Raw genomic sequence first — 21,533 nt, forward strand, 5'->3', positions numbered from 1 at the left:
ATAAGCAACTGTCTTGCATACAATGAGTGCAAAAGATGCTGTCCTTGCAGGAGATGGGGCCTAAGGCCAAATCCAGTTCAGTTTCAAGTGAAGGGTCTAAACTGCTGCCATGCTGAACGTTGAGAAAAAGGCTAGCACTAGGAGAGTTAGAAGGGAGTAAATTGTCCACCTCTCATTGGTATTTATATTGTGGGGAACCTGCTTGAGCCCTAAGACTGCATCAGAGTCAGAACCAAAAATATCTTCCAACCTCAGATAGCACTGGCGTTGACGTAAAGGAACAGAGAAATACTCCCAAGCCACAGGCTGCACTTTTGTTATTTCAAAGCATGACACGTGCCTAGATCTGGCTAAGGACAGATCCAGACCTAACACTGGAACTGGCTTCAAACTGAGCACTACCAAAAGGGCCTGCAACTAAGGTGAGGTTAGGTGCAGTCTGGGATGGACCAGACTGAGGACAAATGTGGTAAAGTCAAACCAGGGGAAGGCCCTCCAAGAAAAGTCCAACTAGAGGTCCAGAGGGATCCATGTGTCCTAAAGGCGCACCACAGAGACCCAAAACGATTGCAAATAATTTGCAACAATACCTCTTTAAAGGCCTTAATTTTCTGCCTATGACCTAGGAGATTAGGCTGTCACTGGCTCCAAACTGGGAATTGAGTCTGAATTGGACTGGGTTTAATCCGGTTTAGCTTTCCTGTGCTTGTGTAAAGACTTGTTCTTTGACTTTGTATTGGACTTACCTGTGGAAGGCAACCAGGACCAGAAACAGTCTTGAGATTTCGAATGTGTCCTCCCAAATTTTGTAAAGCTTGGTTTCACGCTACCTGCTGGCCTTTGGATGCATCAGAGAGAATTTGTCATAGGCCTTCAAGTCGTGCATGGAGCCAAGGCACTAAAGACTAATATCCTATGGGTCCCTGACTGACATCTGCTTCCTACAGATGCTGCATGGCTTAAATTATATGTTTTTAGGTTGGCAGACTCCCCTGTTCACTGTCAGAAAGAGAATGTTGGAAATGTTGGGACAACACCAAAAGTTAAGAGCAGATCTCTAGATTCACATTGAAAACTGTGAAAAAAGAGGAACAGACAGACAGGTTTCACTAAAGCTTCAGAAGCACGAGCGACCTAGTTTGTGTTTTTATAGGTCAGTCTCTTTTCAATGCAAAACGTTAAGAGCCCAACTCACGTTCAAGGAATGCAAAGGCCCTTCTGCGACTGAGGATCTAAAAAACACGACGCCAACTCATTTGTTCCATAAATGTGGAAAACAACACTTAAAAAAAAAAACTCTTGATGAATGCACACAACTACACTTTCCTTAGGCATCTCTAACAAGTGGTAGACACACAGCAAGTACATGTACTCCACACACCCCTCATAATGGAAGTTATGTGAAGCTTGTCTTCAAAAGGTGGTTGCATCCAGTGCAAAAATTGATTGAGGCTTCATGATGGTAGTGGGGTACTATGCGGTGCACAGACCCTTTCAATATCTTCTATGAAAGCATCTATAAAATATGTGAACAATGATAGATCACTGGTTTTCAAATGTTGATAAGTTAGACAACTGGATATGTAACCTAGAAAACTATTTAACAAAATCAGTCAATAATGTAATACATTTTGTACTGGTGGTGAAAAGTAGCAGATGCTCTATTTGACACTATAACAGAAAATATATACCAGTAACCCTAGCTTCTGATGGAAATACATCTTTGGGGGAGACCCAGGAAACCATATTCTAGGATTTCAGGAGCCGAGTGGGCAAATTTAGTGACTTAATGTCTGGATATCTGACTTGACCTTATAGCACTGTGAGCCATCATGGTAGATGGTGCAGCCTCCTAAACTGTTCCACAACAACATTCATCCAGTGCATAAACTGATGACCGACTTTTTGAAGCCATGTATGGCACAATGATTATATCCTCCCAACCAACAGAGCCTGTAACCATTGACTAGAGAGCGATTCTTGAATTGGGCACTAGTCCATGCTCAGGAATGGTGCCCAGGGTGAGTGCTCAGTGCCTGTGTGTCTGCCAGGCCTTTGATATCCATTCTTCCTAACCCTTGGGCTAAACCGTCAGTGGGATATACAAGTTATACTAGGTCTTAATCTAGGTCTTCAGTGGCAGAAGGGGTATGGATTGAATCTAGTGTATGACCATCAGAGGGAACAAAGTAATCTCTTGGGTAGTGCAAGGAATATAATAGTAACGGAAGGCAAAGCTTAATGAAATATTTAGTTTCTTATCTGCTACCATATTTGTTTTGTGCCAAAAGGTTTAGCACTTATTTTGAAGCTAAAAGTCTTATCGGCATTGTGAGATTTTCCAAGGTGAAAAAAGTGCCTCCTGTATTGATCATGCCTAGACTTTCTTTGGAGTAGATTTGGCATGTCGCTCCTCTAGGTTTTCCGCCCTCTGACACGGACATTTATTACCTGATGACATGCATGTGCCACAGGGCACCGAGGGCTTCAAACGCTTCATTACAGTACTGGGCATTGTGGGAGGAGGAGATGGGCAATCTAATTCTTTATGGTCAGTCTAGGGTCTTTTTCAGTATCTTTTGCACATATGTCTTTATTCTATGGCACATTTGTAGTCTGTGTGCTTTCTTAAAAGACAAAATAGCTTTAGAAACTGACCTTGGCAGAAGTCTACAAAGTGACTGGGTTCTGTTTCTCATCAAAGTCGAAAGTTGCTGCGGTTATACTAATTCAGCCTCTTAAATATCTACTTTTTCCTTATTGCTGCTGAAACCCAAGTCATGTGACTGCAGCTCCGGACCTGGCCCAGATGCCCTCACAATAAAATAATCTGTATTTCTGGGTTTTCATAGCTTTTATGCAGAGAGCTGTTTGGCCCCATGGGAGACAGTCATTCTATGGCTTGTTCATCGGGTGCAGCATGACAGGGAGCCTTCCGCCAACACATTTCTCTGTAAATCTTTAGATGTCCTTGAGGTGTGAATACAGCACACTAAACCTTTACTATCCCTTCACCTTTGCCTATCCACAGTGCATCCAGTTAAGGGCAGTAGAAGACGGATTGAATACTGATAGGGAATTAGAGTATTTTTTGGGAGATTGAACATATTAAATTTACATAAGTTTGAGAGTACTCTAGAAGTAGCTTTGTGAAGTGTTTTATTAGATTGTGAAGTAAAAAATTCTCTGAGGATATGTAATATGTGATGTTGTTACTATAAGAATGGCCTTTAATTAATCCCAGAAAGTACAAGGTATTCTGTTATAACAGAGGAAGATTGCAATTATGATTGTATTTATATTAATGTATGACTTGAATATTTTATGATAGATTATTTTGTTGAAGGTATGTGGGATGAGTTTGTTATAACATTTCTCCTTCTTTCTCTGCTTTCACTTACTCTTTGATTTTATTTTTATTATTATTTTCATAAAATTTCACTATTATATAGTTTAGATATTTTTTATTTTTCATATTTAGTGTTATTCAATTAAATATGATTTTTTCCCGGTGTTGGATTCTTGAATAATTTACTTCCTTTTTTCATACTAACTCTACTAACTACTGTTAGTTGTCACATACAAAATAAACAGACAGAAATAAATGAGTTGATTTATTAAATAATATGGTTGGAGTTATAGATATATATTGTGATCAATATCGATATTTATTGGCTTTTTCCTTTGTATTGAGTCTTAATAACTTATCAGCATTTTGGTTGAAATTACATGAGTGCGTAGCAGCAGTCCTACTTTTGTGTTGATCAATGTGGAAGGGAAGTAGTCCTTCCTTGATGTTATTGATGGAAGAACCCTTATAATAGGGGTCTATGAACACGCCGTAAACGGCGTTTACGTAGGGGATAGTTTGAAATTAGACAAGCTGCTCTATGCGTGTCATGGCGTCTATGCGGTCGTAGATACAGACACGCGAGGAGAAGAATTACGGGGAGGTCGGCAGGCAGGCCACGTTCCCTGGGGCAACCGGTTGGAGATTGGAGAAGAGGTACGGATAATTAGGATAATTTCAACTGTGGGGAGTCTAATGTGTTCGGTATTACGAATTATTCACAGGTCGTTTTTATGGTGAGATCTGGCAGGAGGTTATATAACTTGACAAGTTTATTGGAGTAGACTTGTAGTACTATCGGGGGAACGGTAATATGTGGAATGCAAGTGAAGATTTGTACATGTCCTTTTTCACACAGGCTACTCCTTTTGGAATTATGTACGAGGCAAATGAAAGATGACCTATAGAACTTTCCAGATGACAGGGGAGTCAACTGGTTGATACACTTAATGTGCATATACTGGTGGCAAGTTGGAAGGTATTTTATTATTATATATATATATTTATCATTGGAGTTTTTCTTGGGGTGACCATTGGCTTATATAGGAAGACGTATTTGTCTATTTATTTTGTGACAAATAAGGGTATGTTTATATAAGGATAACGTCTTTTTCTTTAGTTCTTAAATTAACTTTTTTATACAGGGTTGCACACTGTTTCTCTTGTACTCTGGTGACACTATGGTTGGGTATGCATGTTGAGGCAGTCACTCTGTGGTGGTCTGTTTAAATTAAATTAAAACCTAAATGAGTTGGGTCTGATTTGGATATTGACACTTATTCACCATTTTGAATCACTCTTGGTTATAGGTTTTTATGCTGGTACTAGCTATTGATTCATCCATATATAACTTTATTCAAGTCAAATAGAGTTTAAATAATGTGTTTGGGATGACTCTTGGGTTCCAGATTATTATACTATAAGGAGCAACTATATCCCAGCCCTGAGGAAGTCAAATGACGAAACACATGTTGGCTGAGAGGTTGTTTCAAGAAACTTGGACAATTTTTGATTCCAATGTGGATTCTTATTCAAATCGGAGGTGAAAATAAATTTCATAGGAACATCAGTTTTGAATTAAATGGACTTTGGAAACTAATATAACAACCTCAGTGTATGAAGCGCACTAGGAATTATATGGACTGATATAATTGGGACTTGTGAAATATATTAAGGATTGATTGTTTAATTGGATGATGTAAACAATAGGAAATTCAAACTAAGAATTTACTAAGATGTAAATATTAAATAATGATAGATTATAGCTAGTGGTTGTTTTGATATATTCGAAGAATCATGTATATGTGATATAATTTGATTTTTTATTCTAATTAATTTTACTTTAGAACAACGGGTGCCACAATTATTATTTTTCACATTTGTAGTCTGTGTGCTTTCTTAAAAGACAAAATAGCTTTAGAAACTGACCTTGGCAGAAGTCTACAAAGTGACTGGGTTCTGTTTCTTATCAAAGTCTAAAGTTGCTGCGGTTATACTAATTCAGCCTCTTAAATATCTACTTTTTCCTTATTACTGCTGAAACCCAAGTCATGTGACTGCAGCTCCGGACCTGGCCCAGATGCCTTCACAATAAAATAATCTGTATTTCTGGGTTTTCATAGCATTTATGCAGAGAGCTGTTTGGCCCCATGGGAGACAGTCATTCTATGGCTTGTTCATCGGGTGCAGCATGACAGAGAGCCTTCCGCCAACACATTTCTCTGTAAATCTTTAGATGTCCTTGAGGTGTGAATACAGCACACTAAACCTTTACTATCCCTTCACCTTTGCCTATCCACAGTGCATCCAGTGCTTGGTTGGTGTAGACTCCCAATCTAAAGTGAAGGCAGGAATGCCTTAATCAAAACTCAAATCAATCCTCGTGGATGGGTGAAAACACCATAGGCGCACCTTGCACACTGCATGGGCACACCACCTCTTTATTTTTCTAAAACAAATATGAATATGGCATCCTTGACAGTGCACTAACTTTAAACTGCCTGCTCGAAAAAGTTCATGATTATTATGCAACTTCATTTAGCTCATCAAATAAAGTAACACAACAATGGTACCTATGTAAATGTATAAGGTGTGTGTGGCTACAAGCTTGGGGATGGGAAGCCAAATATAACGGGTGAAACCAACCAATCCAGTTACCAAACTTTGGTACAAGCTTGTGTGCAAGTGACTGGCGAAGAGGTGGTTTCCCAAAATGTGTTACACAAGGCAGGATCGTCAATGTAGGTCAATCCATGTTGGATTTTCAGCATATCACAGTAAGATACATTTACATACATCGAAGTGGAAGCCATTTACACGAAGGGTGGTTATCCTTTAAGTCTGGAATGGAACTGGCTCTCCAGGAACTACGCTGGCACCCCCTGGTCCAGATGAAAATAGAAGAGAGCCAACAGTCTCGGCCCTTTCCCTTGACGTTATCACCCTGCTGTAGGACTTGGCAAATCTGATTTCAGTGAGATGAAAGCAATCACCCATGAAATACTCTGGTACTGCAATGGCTCACAATGGAATCACTACTATGCACTTGTACTTTCCTGCCCGACCTTTCAGCCAGTCCAAGAGTTTTACCCAGCGGTGAGGTGCATGTAAGGCAGAGGTCGTCAGCCATTTTCTAGGTTAAGGTTCCTGCACTGAGTGTGTACTATGGATATGAATGCCGAGTTCTCAGCATTTTAAAATGAAATAATGTCCAGGTAATGAACATTGTATATATTCTTCCCAGGGTATAGGTTTTATGTATTATTGCAATAGAAGTTGCATCACCAGGCGATGGACTGTTACATCTTCAAGTTCTTTAACGAGTAGTGTGTGACACCCAGTGTGGATGGATGTTTGTTTTGTTGAGAGGTAAGATCCCCAAACTTCTCCATGTTGCGGGATGTCTGTTGCGATTTGGACCTTTGAACAAAAAATGACATGTGCCGAATCAGTGTTATGTGCTTGGAGTTTGTACATATGTGATGAATGATGGTGTTGAAGACAGCAAAAGAGTGTGTGCGCCCTGGATTTTGATGATTTGTACAAAGTTTCCGAGGGTTGAAGGGTCTGATTCTGGTGTGGCATTTAACATCCACCTTATTTTCACTAACTGAATTTCAATAAAGAAGAAAAGTCTGTATACATCTGCCATGTCCACTTTATTCTGCTATTCTTTTTTAAAGGGACATGCTCATTTTAATGCACACTGAAGATTTAAATCAAATTTTCAAAAATAAAGCACTTAAATAATAATAATTACTATAGTTTTCAATTATTGACAATCAGATAAAAGCAAATTGGAGAGTATTTGATTCCAATTATGCAAGTTACTAGTTTCATAAATTTTCTGCTTTGCGGTCATTTGATGCTATGTAATTTTTTTGAGAGGCTTCATTCATTTCTTTACATTATTTGAGTGGTTGTATTGAAGCACTGATAGCAAACCACAAGACATCTTAATATGCAATTTTATAACATAAGAAAGCCATAACGTAAAGTCAGTGGCACAGTGGGTAACCATTCCGTACCCCAAATGTAGCTAGACGATAAAAGTACCCCTTTTTTCAATTTGAAACAGCTTATCATTAAATTTTAAAAAAAAGAAAAAACTAAAAGGAAATGTGCGGCAAACGGTCAGTCAGATGAAGCAAAAAAATTAATAAATTTAAAACAATGTAGTTTGAAGAGTCTCAAAAAGTATAAGAAATAACAAAATAATGTATAAAATACTGACCAAAAACAGTAGCATTTCAGGAAGCATTTATTTCCTCCGTTGGCCGTGTACACAAAGATGATACATCTCAAAATAGTTTTGCTCATAATTCAAATGCGAATATTCTGCAATAGAGTGTGCATGTTTATTTGGTCTACCCTGTTTCCACAGACTCTGCCAGCTCCCCACATTCAAACCGCACAAAGTCGAGCACCGACACCCCCCTCGGCTGCACATACTGTCCTACTGTGATGCTGGGTTCCAGCAGAAAGGGCTGTGCCAACATTCTGGTCTCAGAGTCTCCCCCAGGCTCATCTTCTAAAGTCCCAACCGAGAGAGGGGTCATCCCCACCACATGCTGGCAGAGCCTGCGCCCCAACTCCGGTTTCAGATTCGGATCTGCAGTTTCACAGACTACAAGGGCCCCGTATTTTCCAAACTCCATGCTGGACAGCGAGGTATTTTCAACAGGCATTGCACCGTGCACATAGGAGCCGATGTAGAGGTTGGAAGGCACGGCTATCCAAGCAGCTCTCCTCAGGGCCATGTTCTCTCCAAGCTTTCCTTTAAAACAAAGACATTCTTTAAAAGCTGCTCTTTTAACAAAACCCGAATGAGGTAATGCGGTGCCACACAACAGCTGGTCTCGTTCATGAGGGTAGAAATATGAATTCTTAAAAAGTGGAAATCAACTGCAGCATTTATAAAAACTAAAACTGCATTCGGAATATAATAAAGCCCACAGAAATGTGCTTCAGGACTACAAGCACCGTTAAGTGTTACAGCAGTACAAATCGGTACCTTTTCTAATAAAGTGATATTACATCAAATTATAAATGTATTTCAATTCTGAAGGTGAGAACTCAGAACTAATCAAGAAACCTAAACAGGAAACAGTTATTAGGGGTAGATGAGACTTCAAGAGTAAAATTTTGATTTACATTACATTTGAATATTCCTTAAGCGTCTGAAAGCGGTATATAACGTACTATATTACATGGTATTCTGCAGAGCCTGTATAAAAAGCTTTCTCATTTCTTTAGAGTAGTCACTTATGATGCATCCAGTCGCCTAATTTATATGGGATAAAGTACCCCGCCATACATTATAAGGATATTGCAAGTCACAGAGGAGTTGCATGGCTATATAGAGGAACGAGACCAAAGGCAGACTGCCTTTACAGGGAGTGCAGAATTATTAGGCAAATGAGTATTTTGACCACATCATCCTCTTTATGCATGTTGTCTTACTCCAAGCTGTATAGGCTCGAAAGCCTTCTACCAATTAAGCATATTAGGTGATGTGCATCTCTGTAATGAGAAGGGGTGTGGTCTAATGACATCAACACCCTATATCAGGTGTGCATAATTATTAGGCAACTTCCTTTCCTTTGGCAAAATGGGTCAAAAGAAGGACTTGACAGGCTCAGAAAAGTCAAAAATAGTGAGATATCTTGCAGAGGGATGCAGCACTCTTAAAATTGCAAAGCTTCTGAAGCGTGATCATCGAACAATCAAGCGTTTCATTCAAAATAGTCAACAGGGTCGCAAGAAGCGTGTGGAAAAACCAAGGCGCAAAATAACTGCCCATGAACTGAGAAAAGTCAAGCGTGCAGCTGCCACGATGCCACTTGCCACCAGTTTGGCCATATTTCAGAGCTGCAACATCACTGGAGTGCCCAAAAGCACAAGGTGTGCAATACTCAGAGACATGGCCAAGGTAAGAAAGGCTGAAAGACGACCACCACTGAACAAGACACACAAGCTGAAACGTCAAGACTGGGCCAAGAAATATCTCAAGACTGATTTTTCTAAGGTTTTATGGACTGATGAAATGAGAGTGAGTCTTGATGGGCCAGATGGATGGGCCCGTGGCTGGATTGGTAAAGGGCAGAGAGCTCCAGTCCGACTCAGACGCCAGCAAGGTGGAGGTGGAGTACTGGTTTGGGCTGGTATCATCAAAGATGAGCTTGTGGGGCCTTTTCGGGTTGAGGATGGAGTCAAGCTCAACTCCCAGTCCTACTGCCAGTTCCTGGAAGACACCTTCTTCAAGCAGTGGTACAGGAAGAAGTCTGCATCCTTCAAGAAAAACATGATTTTCATGCAGGACAATGCTCCATCACACGCGTCCAAGTACTCCACAGCGTGGCTGGCAAGAAAGGGTATAAAAGAAGGAAATCTAATGACATGGCCTCCTTGTTCACCTGATCTGAACCCCATTGAGAACCTGTGGTCCATCATCAAATGTGAGATTTACAAGGAGGGAAAACAGTACACCTCTCTGAACAGTGTCTGGGAGGCTGTGGTTGCTGCTGCACGCAATGTTGATGGTGAACAGATCAAAACACTGACAGAATCCATGGATGGCAGGCTTTTGAGTGTCCTTGCAAAGAAAGGTGGCTATATTGGTCACTGATTTTTTTTTGTTTTGTTTTTGAATGTCAGAAATTTATATTTGTGAATGTTGAGATGTTATATTGGTTTCACTGGTAATAATAAATAATTGAAATGGGTATATATTTTTTTTTGTTGAGTTGCCTAATAATTATGCACAGTAATAGTCACCTGCACACACAGATATCCCCCTAACATAGCTAAAACTAAAAACAAACTAAAAACTACTTCCAAAAATATTCAGCTTTGATATTAATGAGTTTTTTGGGTTCATTGAGAACATGGTTGTTGTTCAATAATAAAATTAATCCTCAAAAATACAACTTGCCTAATAATTCTGCACTCCCTGTATAATGTTATGGAACTCTGAGGTGGCTTGCAATATCCTTATCACGTGTGGCAGAGGGTACTTTATCCCTTATAATTCATGGTCACACCATTACTGTTCCCACAAACTACTTAAATGCTTGGTGCATGGAGACAAGAAAGGATCAAACCGAGGTCAGTGGAGTCAAGGGCTCCGTTCCTGTTGCTATAACTATTCTCAGCTATATAAGTGTCACAGCATTTTTATCGGCACCAGTGGGGTGACACTGGGTGGTAGGATTTTTTTTGATTCTTGCAGATTCTGTAAGTTTCCATCACAGAAATGTAAGAAAAATGTGTGATTTAATTCATAGTTTGAGGTTTGCAGGGAATTGTGGTTAAGAAAACCTCATGGGATCCATGCAAGGGACACCACCCTGGAATCCCTTGGTTGTCTAGTTTTTTTAAATGTCTGTTTCGTAGGTTTCCATGAGTGGCAACGGAGCAAGACTGCAAATCGTGCTGATCTCTCCACATAGCATTTTAGAGCCTCTTGTACCAAGGTCTCTTGGCCCACACCCACAAGAGAGGTACCATTGTTGTTGGAAGGGAAGGAAACGTGTGGCTCCCCACAGATTCCAAAGGTTTCCCTCACCAACATGTGAGGAGAGTGTGTGTTTTTAGTGAAAGTTTGCTGTCTGCAGGGCATTGTGGGTAAGAAAACCTCATGGGATCCATGCAAGACACCCACACCCTGGAATCCCTGGTTGTCTAGTTTTTAAAAATGGCTGTTTCATAGGTTTCCATGAGTGGTGACTGAGCAAGGCCGCAAATCCTGCTTATCTTTACACATAGCATTTTAAACCCTTATGTATAAAAGGTCTCTTGGCCCACCCCCCACAAGTGAGGTACCATTGTTGTTGGAAGACTTGGGGAAATGTTGGGTTGTAGGAAATGTGTGCCTCTCCGCAGATTCCAAAAGTTTCCGTCACCGACATGTGAAGAGAGTGTGTGTTTGTAGTGAAAGTTTGCTGTTTACAGGGCATTGTGGATAAGCAAATGTTGTGGGATCCATATAAAACAAACCACCCTGGCCCACCCCGGCTGTCTAGTTTTCGGAACTATCTGGGTCATGATAGGTTGTCCCAGGTGGCAGCCTACCCAAGCCCAACAAGTGCAGCCATTCACCATTAGAAGTGGGATGATATTGGAAGTTAGCCACACTCTCCTGGCCCATGTGTGAAAAACACCCCTCAAAGGAATCAAATTTCCTCTAGTTTGTCATTGGAATGGTATTTCTTGGTTTGCAGTGGAGCAGAAAGACTGGTGAGGCTTCAGGGGTGAATGTTAGGATGGACCAGACCCACTGCATTATTTTATAAAAAATATATTCCTGCCATATAGTGGGCTTTCTGGCCCCCCAGGGGCAGACTTCCTGTCTATCCCGAATGGATGTGTGTGTGTGTGTGTGTGTGTGGGGAAGGGGGGGTGGAGGGGTGGAGAGGTGGGGTAGGAGGGTGGGTTAGGACAGGAGGGGGAAGAGGAGTGAGCTGGTATGGGGGGGGATTTCAAGAAGACTGGTTTGCTTCTTGTTTGGGGGTGGGATGTGGCCAATGCCAGACTGCAACACCCACACCACTTTCATTTGCCACAAAGTCAAAATCCCTGGTGTCAGGTGGACTTTCTACCTCCCTGCCCTCCTCTCTCTACCTACAAAGGGGCATATCTGGGGTAATTTCTCCAATTGGGACAAACCTAAGTTTGAAAAATAATAAAGGAATCCCTCTGGTGCTCTGCACAAAAAAAGACCTTACATGCCCTCATGGCCAATGGGGGAAGGTAGTGCAGGTGTCAGCTACTGGCTGCCACCCGCAGTAAAGGGGTTAATTATGCTCTGTGATCTGACATGCTGTTCCCTTCAGGTGCTGCCTCTGGCAGAAGGTATTGCAATACAGAAATGCGCCAACTTCAGGATTGGAGCAGCATCCCTTCAGTGAACTCACCAAACCCCTGCGCCGAACTGGAATGATAAGTAATTCACATGTTTCTAAGATCCCCTGAAGAAAGGTAGGTGCCCAAAATGCATTGGGATCACAGGAAACGTTCAGAATGATGTAACAAATTATCCTAATCAAATGTAAATGGGTGGAAAAAAATAGGAGATGGAAATAAAACTAAGCAGAAATTTAATGACAGTGTGAAGAAATTCATGTTACCTATAAGGAAATTGAACAATCTGGTCTAAAACCTCTTGTGGGGGTTTGGTGAGTGCACTGAAGGGATGCCGCTCCAATCCTGGAGTTGGCACATTTCTGTGGATCATAACGCCACCCGAGGTCAGAAGGGTGATACCTTCATGCACCAGAAACATACTGAGAATGTTCTCACATTATCTGCAACAGCCAAAGAAAGAAAGAGGAGTGTGCTGTCTCCCATTAGATGTACAGCAGGCACTGCGATATCAAAACCAGTCTGCAATAACTTATTGCAGCTGAGTTCTGATATATTTTTTATAAATTTAATCTGTGGTTGAGAGTGTCAGAAGTTGCATTAGAAAGAAATTAGAGACAGGCATTTATACAGGGATTGCAGAATCCCATGTATTGTAAAGAAAGGACGACAGAAACGATCTGCAATGACCTATTACAGCTACGATCTGATGCTATAATGCCTGACCAAAGCTAGGGGGGAAGGCTGGTCAGGGTCATGGAGCATAATTAAAACAGCTTTTTTCTTTCTTCTTCTTCTTCGTTTATCTAGCATTATAGTGACAAGCAGAAAGGAAATATCTATGGCAACATATTTGTGTTTTTACACTCCTTAGGTAATTATAGAAAAGTTAGAATATTTTGCATGTTTCTACACCTTCCGAGCTACTGTGTAGTTTTTGAAAAAACTGACTTGAATTAAACTAATTGTATTATCGTTTTGCAACAAATATCTAACATCTTTTTTATGTGTTTCATTTTGCACTAGAGAGCATGTTTTATTCTTCTTGTTTGCAAATATGCTCTCTCTTCTACTGAAAGAGCTACGCACTACGGTTTTAAGTGGTTTGCGGGAAACGTGATGATGTGATCAAGTATTATAAGAAGTACAGCAACCCTGCCATACATAAGGATATTGCAAGTCACCTTGGAGTTCCATAAACTTTTTCAAGATTTCTGCCTTCGTCTGCGTTTCTCTATAGGCCATGGAACTTCTTCGTGACTTGCAATATACTTAAAGTGTACAGAAAGGGTACTTCATCCCATATATAAATAATGCAGGACGAACAAGACCTCAACACAACAAGCATAAAACATAGGTAGAACTATATTGCAAACACTCACCTATTGCCAATGCAACCTGATCGCTAAGCGCCGATTCTCCAGTTCCCATTTTGAGCTTGGTCATTTCATCAGCTTTAAGAAATCTCTAAATGTAATTTGGAAGGTAGGTTACAATTCTACAACAAAGGGATCTTCAGAAAAACGGTTGCAAGAAAGGGTCTTTTTTAAGCTATTGTCACTTTAAAGGCCTAGGTTCACTACTGAATAGTATTTGTGAATTTATATCAGACATACATTCACAAGAGAGATTAGAAAAATAAGTATAATTTTGCTTAATATTTCACACAGTTCAATTATGTTGAATGACGGTCAAACATTTATTTCCTCCTCTTTGCGTTTTAAACCCGTATCATGGACCTTGACAAAGACAAACGCTGCAATAGAACATAACCAGCTTTAAGTACCCACAAAGTGAAACTTGGATATATATATATATATATATATATATATATATATATATATATATTTTTTTTTTTTTTTAAATATGCTTTGGATTTTTGGCAACATTGAAGTTCTGGAAAATAAATGCCAGCACCATCAGGTCCACCTACATACATCAGGTAGAACTTATTAAAGGAGTTACACTCTGTACAGTCTCGTAATTTGGAAAGAACAGACAATTTTTTACATTGTATATAACATTCGATACCTATTCACAGGCATCTTTTTGTCTCAGGACTCTGTAGCAAACTTCAATTTTCTATAAAAATAAATAAAAAAGTATAAGTCTGCTAATCAATGTGGCAGTTTAGCACAAATGAACTAATTGAGATGCCTAATGTTCCAAGCACTTTAAGTGACAAACCGCGGAATGGCATTATGTGACCCTTGTGAAGATTAGGCAATATGAAGACAGTCCTCACCTTGACATAGGTGGAATGTTGCTCTCGCTCACCCTGATAGTGCATCATGGTGCCCAAGGCTGCCTGCTGCACCAGCTGTTGAAACTTTACATTTCTGGCCACAAAATCGGTTTCACAGTTCACCTGAACAGAGAAAACAAATCCGAAATCTGCTATTGTAAAGGTTTTCTGTACATTTGCAAACTTAACTATCAATATTCAATTACATTCAAGTCCCTTACCAACCCGTCAATTTGCAAAAGTTGTGCTACCCTACTTGACAAGAAGTTCCCTTCAGACTTCCGTTCTAACTCGATAAATCCATTCTTTATTCAATCCTTCCATTCACTTGCTCTCTTTACCACCCGTCATTGCAACGCAGAAAGGTCTGAGCACATAGCGGGTTCTAACTGCTCCTCCACATGATCAGACGTCAGAAGGGCATGTTCCTACTCCTCTAGGCCTTAGCGCTGAGTAAATTAATATCCGGTCAACCCGGTGTCTGCTCTTGTATTCTCATGAAGTCAGCTGGCAAGACCGCACACAGACATATGGTATAACGATTACAGTTCATGGGCATGTCTCTATATAAGATATGTACGAGTATATATATATATATATATCAACACTCGGGGTCCTGGTCGCCCAGTTACCTGGGAGCACACAGACACAGGAGGCCAGCAGGTAATGGGAACACTGGACCCAGCATGGCCGGCTCTATGGCGGTACCACTGGTGCCACTGCACCCAGTGCTGACTTTGAGTGGGGGGAGGGGAGCTTGTTTTGCAAGTATATAATTGGTTTTAAGGCCCTTGCTGCATCATTCCTTGCCTCCAGCAATTTTCAAGCAACAATAAAACTGTCAAGATAACTCTGGTGATTAATGTTCTGCCTGGTGAGAGTTCGGTGTTTTCTCTAGTGTAAGTTTTAAGGTAGCGCAAGGGGTTAATATGCCTCCTGCAAAGAACATGTACCATGCAGATCACAAAGTGCATATAACACAAATAGGTCAGTGGGTTACTGCTTTTGTCAGAGAGACAACATTTTGTTACAGTGTAGAAGTTCAAATCCTAATATAGAACAGTAAGCTCGCAACTCTCATCAAAGAACTGCATGCATTTCTCAAGGTAAATATTCAAACGTTATTATTCCCCCCCCCCCTCCTCATTATTCTAATGTTGCAAAAAGGGTTCATTTGGATACAAATAAATTCTTATTATTAAAGAACCCTCAACCATAGTGTTACATTTTAAATTCTGAGTTTGTGCTTCTTTACGCTAAGCACTCAAACTATACAGCCCACCAATATGGATAACTTGTGACTCCTACACCTTTTAATGCTTTGTCTTATATAACATTTCTTATATACTGACTTACACACTTAGGATTGATTGTCTCTGTGTGATGTGTGTGCGATGTAAAGTCTTCTGACAACCTACACTGAAATGAGTGGTGCTACAAAGCTAGATAAATGCATCCGAGAGTGGTTATGGAGACTTGAGGGGCCCTGTTAAAGGGTGGCAGTGAGAGAATCAGTGGCGGAGGTGGTCATTGGGGGGCTGCAACAAACAATGTTGCACAGGGAGTCGGCAGTGTTGAGGCCAGCCCTGGATCCCAAGGGGACGTATGGGCAGGAAACTCCAAGCATAAAATAAAAGTCTTGGGTAAAACCACAGGTTATGTTCAAAACAATCATTACTAATTTGTGAAATTAAAAAATAAAACATTCATGCGCCAAACTGGTAATTTTTTCACAACCGAATGATGCTTTGCATGTCACCGCATACAAACATTTTCACATTCTACCTGCATAAGCTACTCAATGTACTGAGGATTTTCCACATGGTTACAGCATCACTTATGCCTGCTCCCGCTGAGTTTAGGTACCGTGACCAGATAAGTTTAGGAAATGCCTGCCCAGACCTTTGCAAAAAGTTACTACTTTATGGTTGGGCACCAAATTCACATTTCTCTCTTACACTCTCCTAGGAAATCGAAGATATATATATATATATATATGTATATATATATATACACATCTGTGTAAAATATGTAAGTGTAGGTTCTAAGCAGTACCCATGAATATTCCATTTTACATGCACTACATACTGCTTTTTTCACATGTCACACTAGCTACAAGTCAAAGCTTTGTGAAAAGTTGTTTCACCATTACTGTGTAATGCAATGATGTGTGTGCATACAGAAAGCAGCCCTCACCTCCACCATCACTGCGCAGTGCCCGTCCTGCAGAACTCCAACCAGTCCTTCTTTGGTCTTCCGTCCCTGGAGCTTGGAGGCTTTGCTCCAGCCTTCTTTTTGGGCTTGCTCATGGAGCCATGCTTCTGCCTTGCAAATAAAACACAAAAGAGCTGATTTGTACCTTGAGTAGAACTACTAGACCTTCAACAAAATTACCCTGGCACAGGCCTAATTAACTTCTAATCTCTCGAATGAAAAGCCTTGATGAGAATAAGTGTTTAAAGCAGAAGTGTCCAGCGTGTCATCTGGGTGAGGGGAGTCAAGAACCATGACATCTTTTCAAGATACCCAGGATACAATTATACATACAATGACACTCGAAGAACCGCAACACTGTAACAAAATGGTTACTTAGCAGAAGGAGTAGTTTGGCAGCCTGAGTTTTCTGGATTCACATGATGTGCATTTATTCCGCAGAAACTAGTGGTTGGGTCCAGAATCATATTATTTTTTTATTTTATTTTTTTGAGTCTGAGTGTCTTGAGCAACCATTTGGTAGTAAGGACATCAGTTGGAGCCCCAGAAGTTCCTGTGCATGGTCACCATCTTCAGTTTCTTTTTTTTATCCACTTGGCGTATAAATTATTTGGAACTTTCCTGGTTTTTGAAGTGTAACTCAGCTCACCTATTTGCTTTTGACCCCATTTCCATGGAGGCAGTTGGGTCACATGTGAATCCAAAAAAACTTTTCAGCTACAATACTGGTATGCCACCATTTAGTTTTGCAGCATGAATCCTTTTCTAGGATCACATGCTGTGCATCTAGTTACGTAGAAGTGTTTGGTTCTTTGGGCAGGATGGCTTGAAATGTGGATGTGTTGGCACAAGGTGTTGTGGGGCATTCTGTGCCACATGTGCTCCCTTGTTTATCTAGATGTCCACACAGTAGTAGTTTATGAAGGTGTGTGGAGATGTACAAGTTGTAGCCATGCAGATGTTGCCAATAGGTATGTTTGCTAGGAATGCTTGGGTTGCACCCTTCCTGACTGAGTGTGCACTGGGGCGTGCGGGTAAAGTTTTTCTTGACCTTGTATAGGTTTGGATAGTTTTCACTGTCCATTGTGCAATCATTCCCTTTGTTTCCGGTCTGCGCTTCCTTTCCCCGCAAAGGAGATAAAAAGTTGGTTCCTTTTCAAAATTGCTTGTCTATTGTATGCAGCAAATAAATACGCTTAACATCTAAGGTGTGTAGGGCCCTTTCGGCCTGTGCTTTTGATCCTAGACAAAAAGTCTGTAGTTAGATGCTTTGATTAACATGGAATTGCGATTCCACCTTTGGTAGGTACATGTGGGTTTGTTTGCATGACAAGCTTGTCCTTGTGGTTTTGAAGGAATGGTTACTCAATTGTCAGTGCTCGTAGCTCACAGACTCTGCGGAGTGACACGATCGATATTAGGAACGCGGTCTTTAGAATTCAAAACTTCAGCCCCGTGTTGTGTATTGGCTTCAATGGCTTTGCCATCAGCTGGGTGAGTATTGTGTTCAGGGTCCTTAACAGCGTCAGTGCTGCTCTTGGGGGTGCCACTCTTTGATTCTTCCAGGAATCTTTTTAATACCAGTAATGTGAAGAGACTGTTCCCTGTTGTACCCTTTGTGTATTCAACTATGGCAGCCAGAGGTCAGGATGCTGTCCAGTAAGTAGGTAGGTAGGTGAGATATGTTAATACCAGACCGTGCTTTGCCCTGGTCTTCAGGTTTTATTGTGCCTGTACTGGTGGATGCATCTATTCCACTTGTCCATGTAACACTTCCTGGTGCTTGGCTTCTATTGTCCGGGGGTTACATGTAGGTGTCCAAACTCCAGGTATTCAGGAGCCATGTTGCAGAGTTACTTGTTCTGGGGGGCACGATCTTCTGTATTTTATAGTTAACAAGTCCTGTGTTTCTTTGATAGGAATGACCTGTAATCTGGACATCTCTAGTAGGACCAAATACCATGTCTGCCTGGCTGGCCCGCTGCAGGGCAATGAGTACGAGTGATGTTAGCAGTTGCCTGGCCTTGTCCAGAAGTATCAGAGGAAATCAGTGTACAGTAGTATACAAGTCTCCCCGACCAGTCTATTAACAAGGCATTCCCTCAGACTGGTGATGTGGGAACCTGGATGCGAAGTCTTACCATTTTACATTTTCTAGACTTGTGAATAGGTTTATGCTAGGTGAGCCCTAGAGCATGAATACCCTGCCCAGCACTTCCTGTTTTATCTTCCATTTGAGGAAGGTGTTTTCTTGTTTGCTCAATCTGTCTGTCTCTGTGTTCGTCTACCTAGGAAGCATATTATTAGGAGTGTGCTCCATGTTCCTTTAGATCACCAATTTTCTTATCTCCTGTGCTAGTCTCGACAGGGAGAACAACATGGTTCCTCCCTGCTGGTTGAAGTAGAATGTTGTTGTGTTGTCCATTTGGTTCAGCATTGTCTGTCCCCTTACACATGCCTAGAACACTTTCAGCGCTAGGAAGACAATCTTTAGTTCAAGGTAGTTTATATGCTTCACAGTGTCCACAGGACTCCAAAGTCCTCTGACCTTCAGACTGTCCATGTGTGCTTTGCTGCCCTTGTGGGATGCGTTCCTCGTCACGGTCACTGTGGGAACTGGTAGTTTGAAAGGTCTCCCAATCCTCAAATTTGTTGGGTTCCACATTCTATTTCCTTTTGAACCTTTGCTGTGACGACCACAGCCATGGGGATCCTCCCAGCTCCCCATGGCTTGTAACATACGTTGCAGATCCATGTCTGTAAGGGTCCAATATGCAGTCTTGTATGAGGGTGACGCATGATGCCATCACGCCCATCAACTTCATGAAAGTCCTCACTGGCAGAGACTGCCTTTTCTAGTAGAGGTGAGCTTGCTCTGCTACTGCGGTCACCTTTGAGGGGACTGGGTATGCATGAGCTGTTCTTGAATCCAGGGTTCACCGCAGGAATACCTTCACCTGCTTTGGGTGCTGCATTGATTTTTTGTGGTTTATGGTGAACCCGAAGTATTTTAGAATGGTGATCACTATTTGCATGTCTTGGTGACATTTTCGTTTCGAGTTAGCTTTTACCTGCCAATCATCAAGGCATGGGTAGACGTGTATACCCGGTCTTCTCAGGTGTGATGCCACTGCTGCAAGGCATTTTGTAAACACACAGCGTGGATTTTATGCCAAAGACTAGCACTCAACTGGTAGCGTACCTTGTCCAGGATGAATCTGAGCTACTACTTGTGCCTTTGGTTCATTGGTATGTGTAGGAAGGTGTCCTTTAGGTTTGAGGTGGACAAGTAATCTTTCTTCCTTAGCAGTGGCATTACGTTTTGCAGTGTTGTTATTTTGGAGTGTTCAGTCCGTATGAACTTGTTTAGGTGTGCGCGGTCTAGGATCAGTCTCAGTGTCTCAAGTCTTGTTTTGGTACCAGGAAGTACGCAGAGTAGATGCCACGGCTGCCCTTGGATGGACTTTCTCTAGGGCTTGTTTTTTGATAAGTTCCTTTAATTCCTCTTGCAAGTATGCAAATTCTTGTTCCCTTTAAGTTCTTGTCTTTGGAGGAACATGTGGTGGTGGTCTGGTGAGTTCTATGGAGTAACTTTGCCTTACTATGTTTAAGCAATTGTCTGAGGTAAACGATCTCCACTCCTAGACCAATCCTCCTATTCTGCCTCACTGATGTTCTGTGCTGTGGTGGGGCAATGGAGTCACAACTTGCTTGCTGGTCGCCCTCCTCTTGGGGACTGTACTCTTTGCCGTGCCCTCCCTTAAAAGGGCTGTCTTGCCGGGTGTTGCCACTGCTGATGGGTTGCCTGCTGCATTTCATGCTGGCTGACGCTCTATTGTTGCTGGTGGTGCCGGTTGGCTGGTGAGAAACTCAACCTGGCTGTTGGTCTGCTGGCAGATGTCCACCCCTATTCTGAAGGATCCCCAGGACTGCAGTGCCACCATTGACTTTGCAGTATCATTATCTTCTTTAATTTCTTAAAGTGCTTCATCTAGTGCCTGCCCAAAGAGGGCCCGTGAAAGGCAGATTGACGACAGATGCCTGCCCCTCCGGTCTGAAGCCAGAGACCCTCAACCAGGCGTCCCTCCTGAGCTTGGTGCCCATGAACATCAGCCTGCTGGCTGTGCCCACCGCGTCCAGAGCTGACTCAATGCAAGAATTGGAGATATTCCTTCCTCATCGGACCACAGCCTTGGCCCTTTTTTGGAACGCCTCTGGGAGGCGTTGAATCAACCACTCAGTCAAGGAGGACATGCCACATTGTGTGGCTGCCTGCCTTTCCAACTTCCTGCCCACCAGATCCAACCTCTCACTCTCCTTTTTTGGTGGAGGCCTACTGATGTGGGGGTGTTGTTCCTCTTTCTTGTGTTCGCCACAATGGTAGAGACCACAGAGACCTTCCTCTTTATGTATTTGGGGTCCTATTTGGAATGTTTGTACTTTTTCTCCTCAAGGAGGTGTTATTACCCTTACTGTGGCTGGATCCCTAAAAAACTTCCTTCCCCTGATCCAGAACGCTAGGGAGAATGGGCAAGTAAAGATTAGTCTCCTGGGAGGGCATGAGAGTTTACAGTAGGAAGCAAGAGTATTCCTTTTCCTCCCCCAGCTGGACACCATATGTGTCTGCTGCCCTCTTGATGAGTCTGTTGCACAAGGACATGTCATCCAGTTGTGAAGGCCTCTACAGATAGTTATCGATGTTAAGATCGTGCCATGTATCCTCGAACTGTCCATGTTCCCCAAATGCTGTTGATTTGTCTCCCTCGAACAAAAAAACTCCTCCTGTGGCTCCGGGATGATGTCTGACTACCCATTCTCCATCTCTCTTCTTTCTGAAGACCTTGCCAGGATGCCAAAATCCTT

General features: G+C 41.7%; 1 protein-coding gene across 1 annotated transcript in view; it reads right to left on the bottom strand.

Annotated features, from left to right (window-relative positions):
• Positions 1–7,592: 7,592 nt before the first annotated feature.
• Positions 7,593–21,533, bottom strand: part of TSFM (Ts translation elongation factor, mitochondrial) — a 59,253-nt gene continuing 45,312 nt past the window's right edge. Inside the window, exons 3-6 of the mRNA XM_069230919.1 lie at positions 16,653–16,781; positions 14,457–14,579; positions 13,594–13,678; positions 7,593–8,126 (exon numbers count right to left, since the gene is read on the bottom strand). Of these exons, the coding sequence (XP_069087020.1) occupies positions 7,717–8,126; positions 13,594–13,678; positions 14,457–14,579; positions 16,653–16,781 (747 nt within the window). The 3' untranslated portion in view covers positions 7,593–7,716. The remainder of the gene's footprint in view (positions 8,127–13,593; positions 13,679–14,456; positions 14,580–16,652; positions 16,782–21,533) is intronic.

The sequence above is a fragment of the Pleurodeles waltl genome, chromosome 4_2 (genome assembly GCF_031143425.1).
Source record: "Pleurodeles waltl isolate 20211129_DDA chromosome 4_2, aPleWal1.hap1.20221129, whole genome shotgun sequence".
Lineage (NCBI taxonomy): Eukaryota > Metazoa > Chordata > Amphibia > Caudata > Salamandridae > Pleurodeles > Pleurodeles waltl.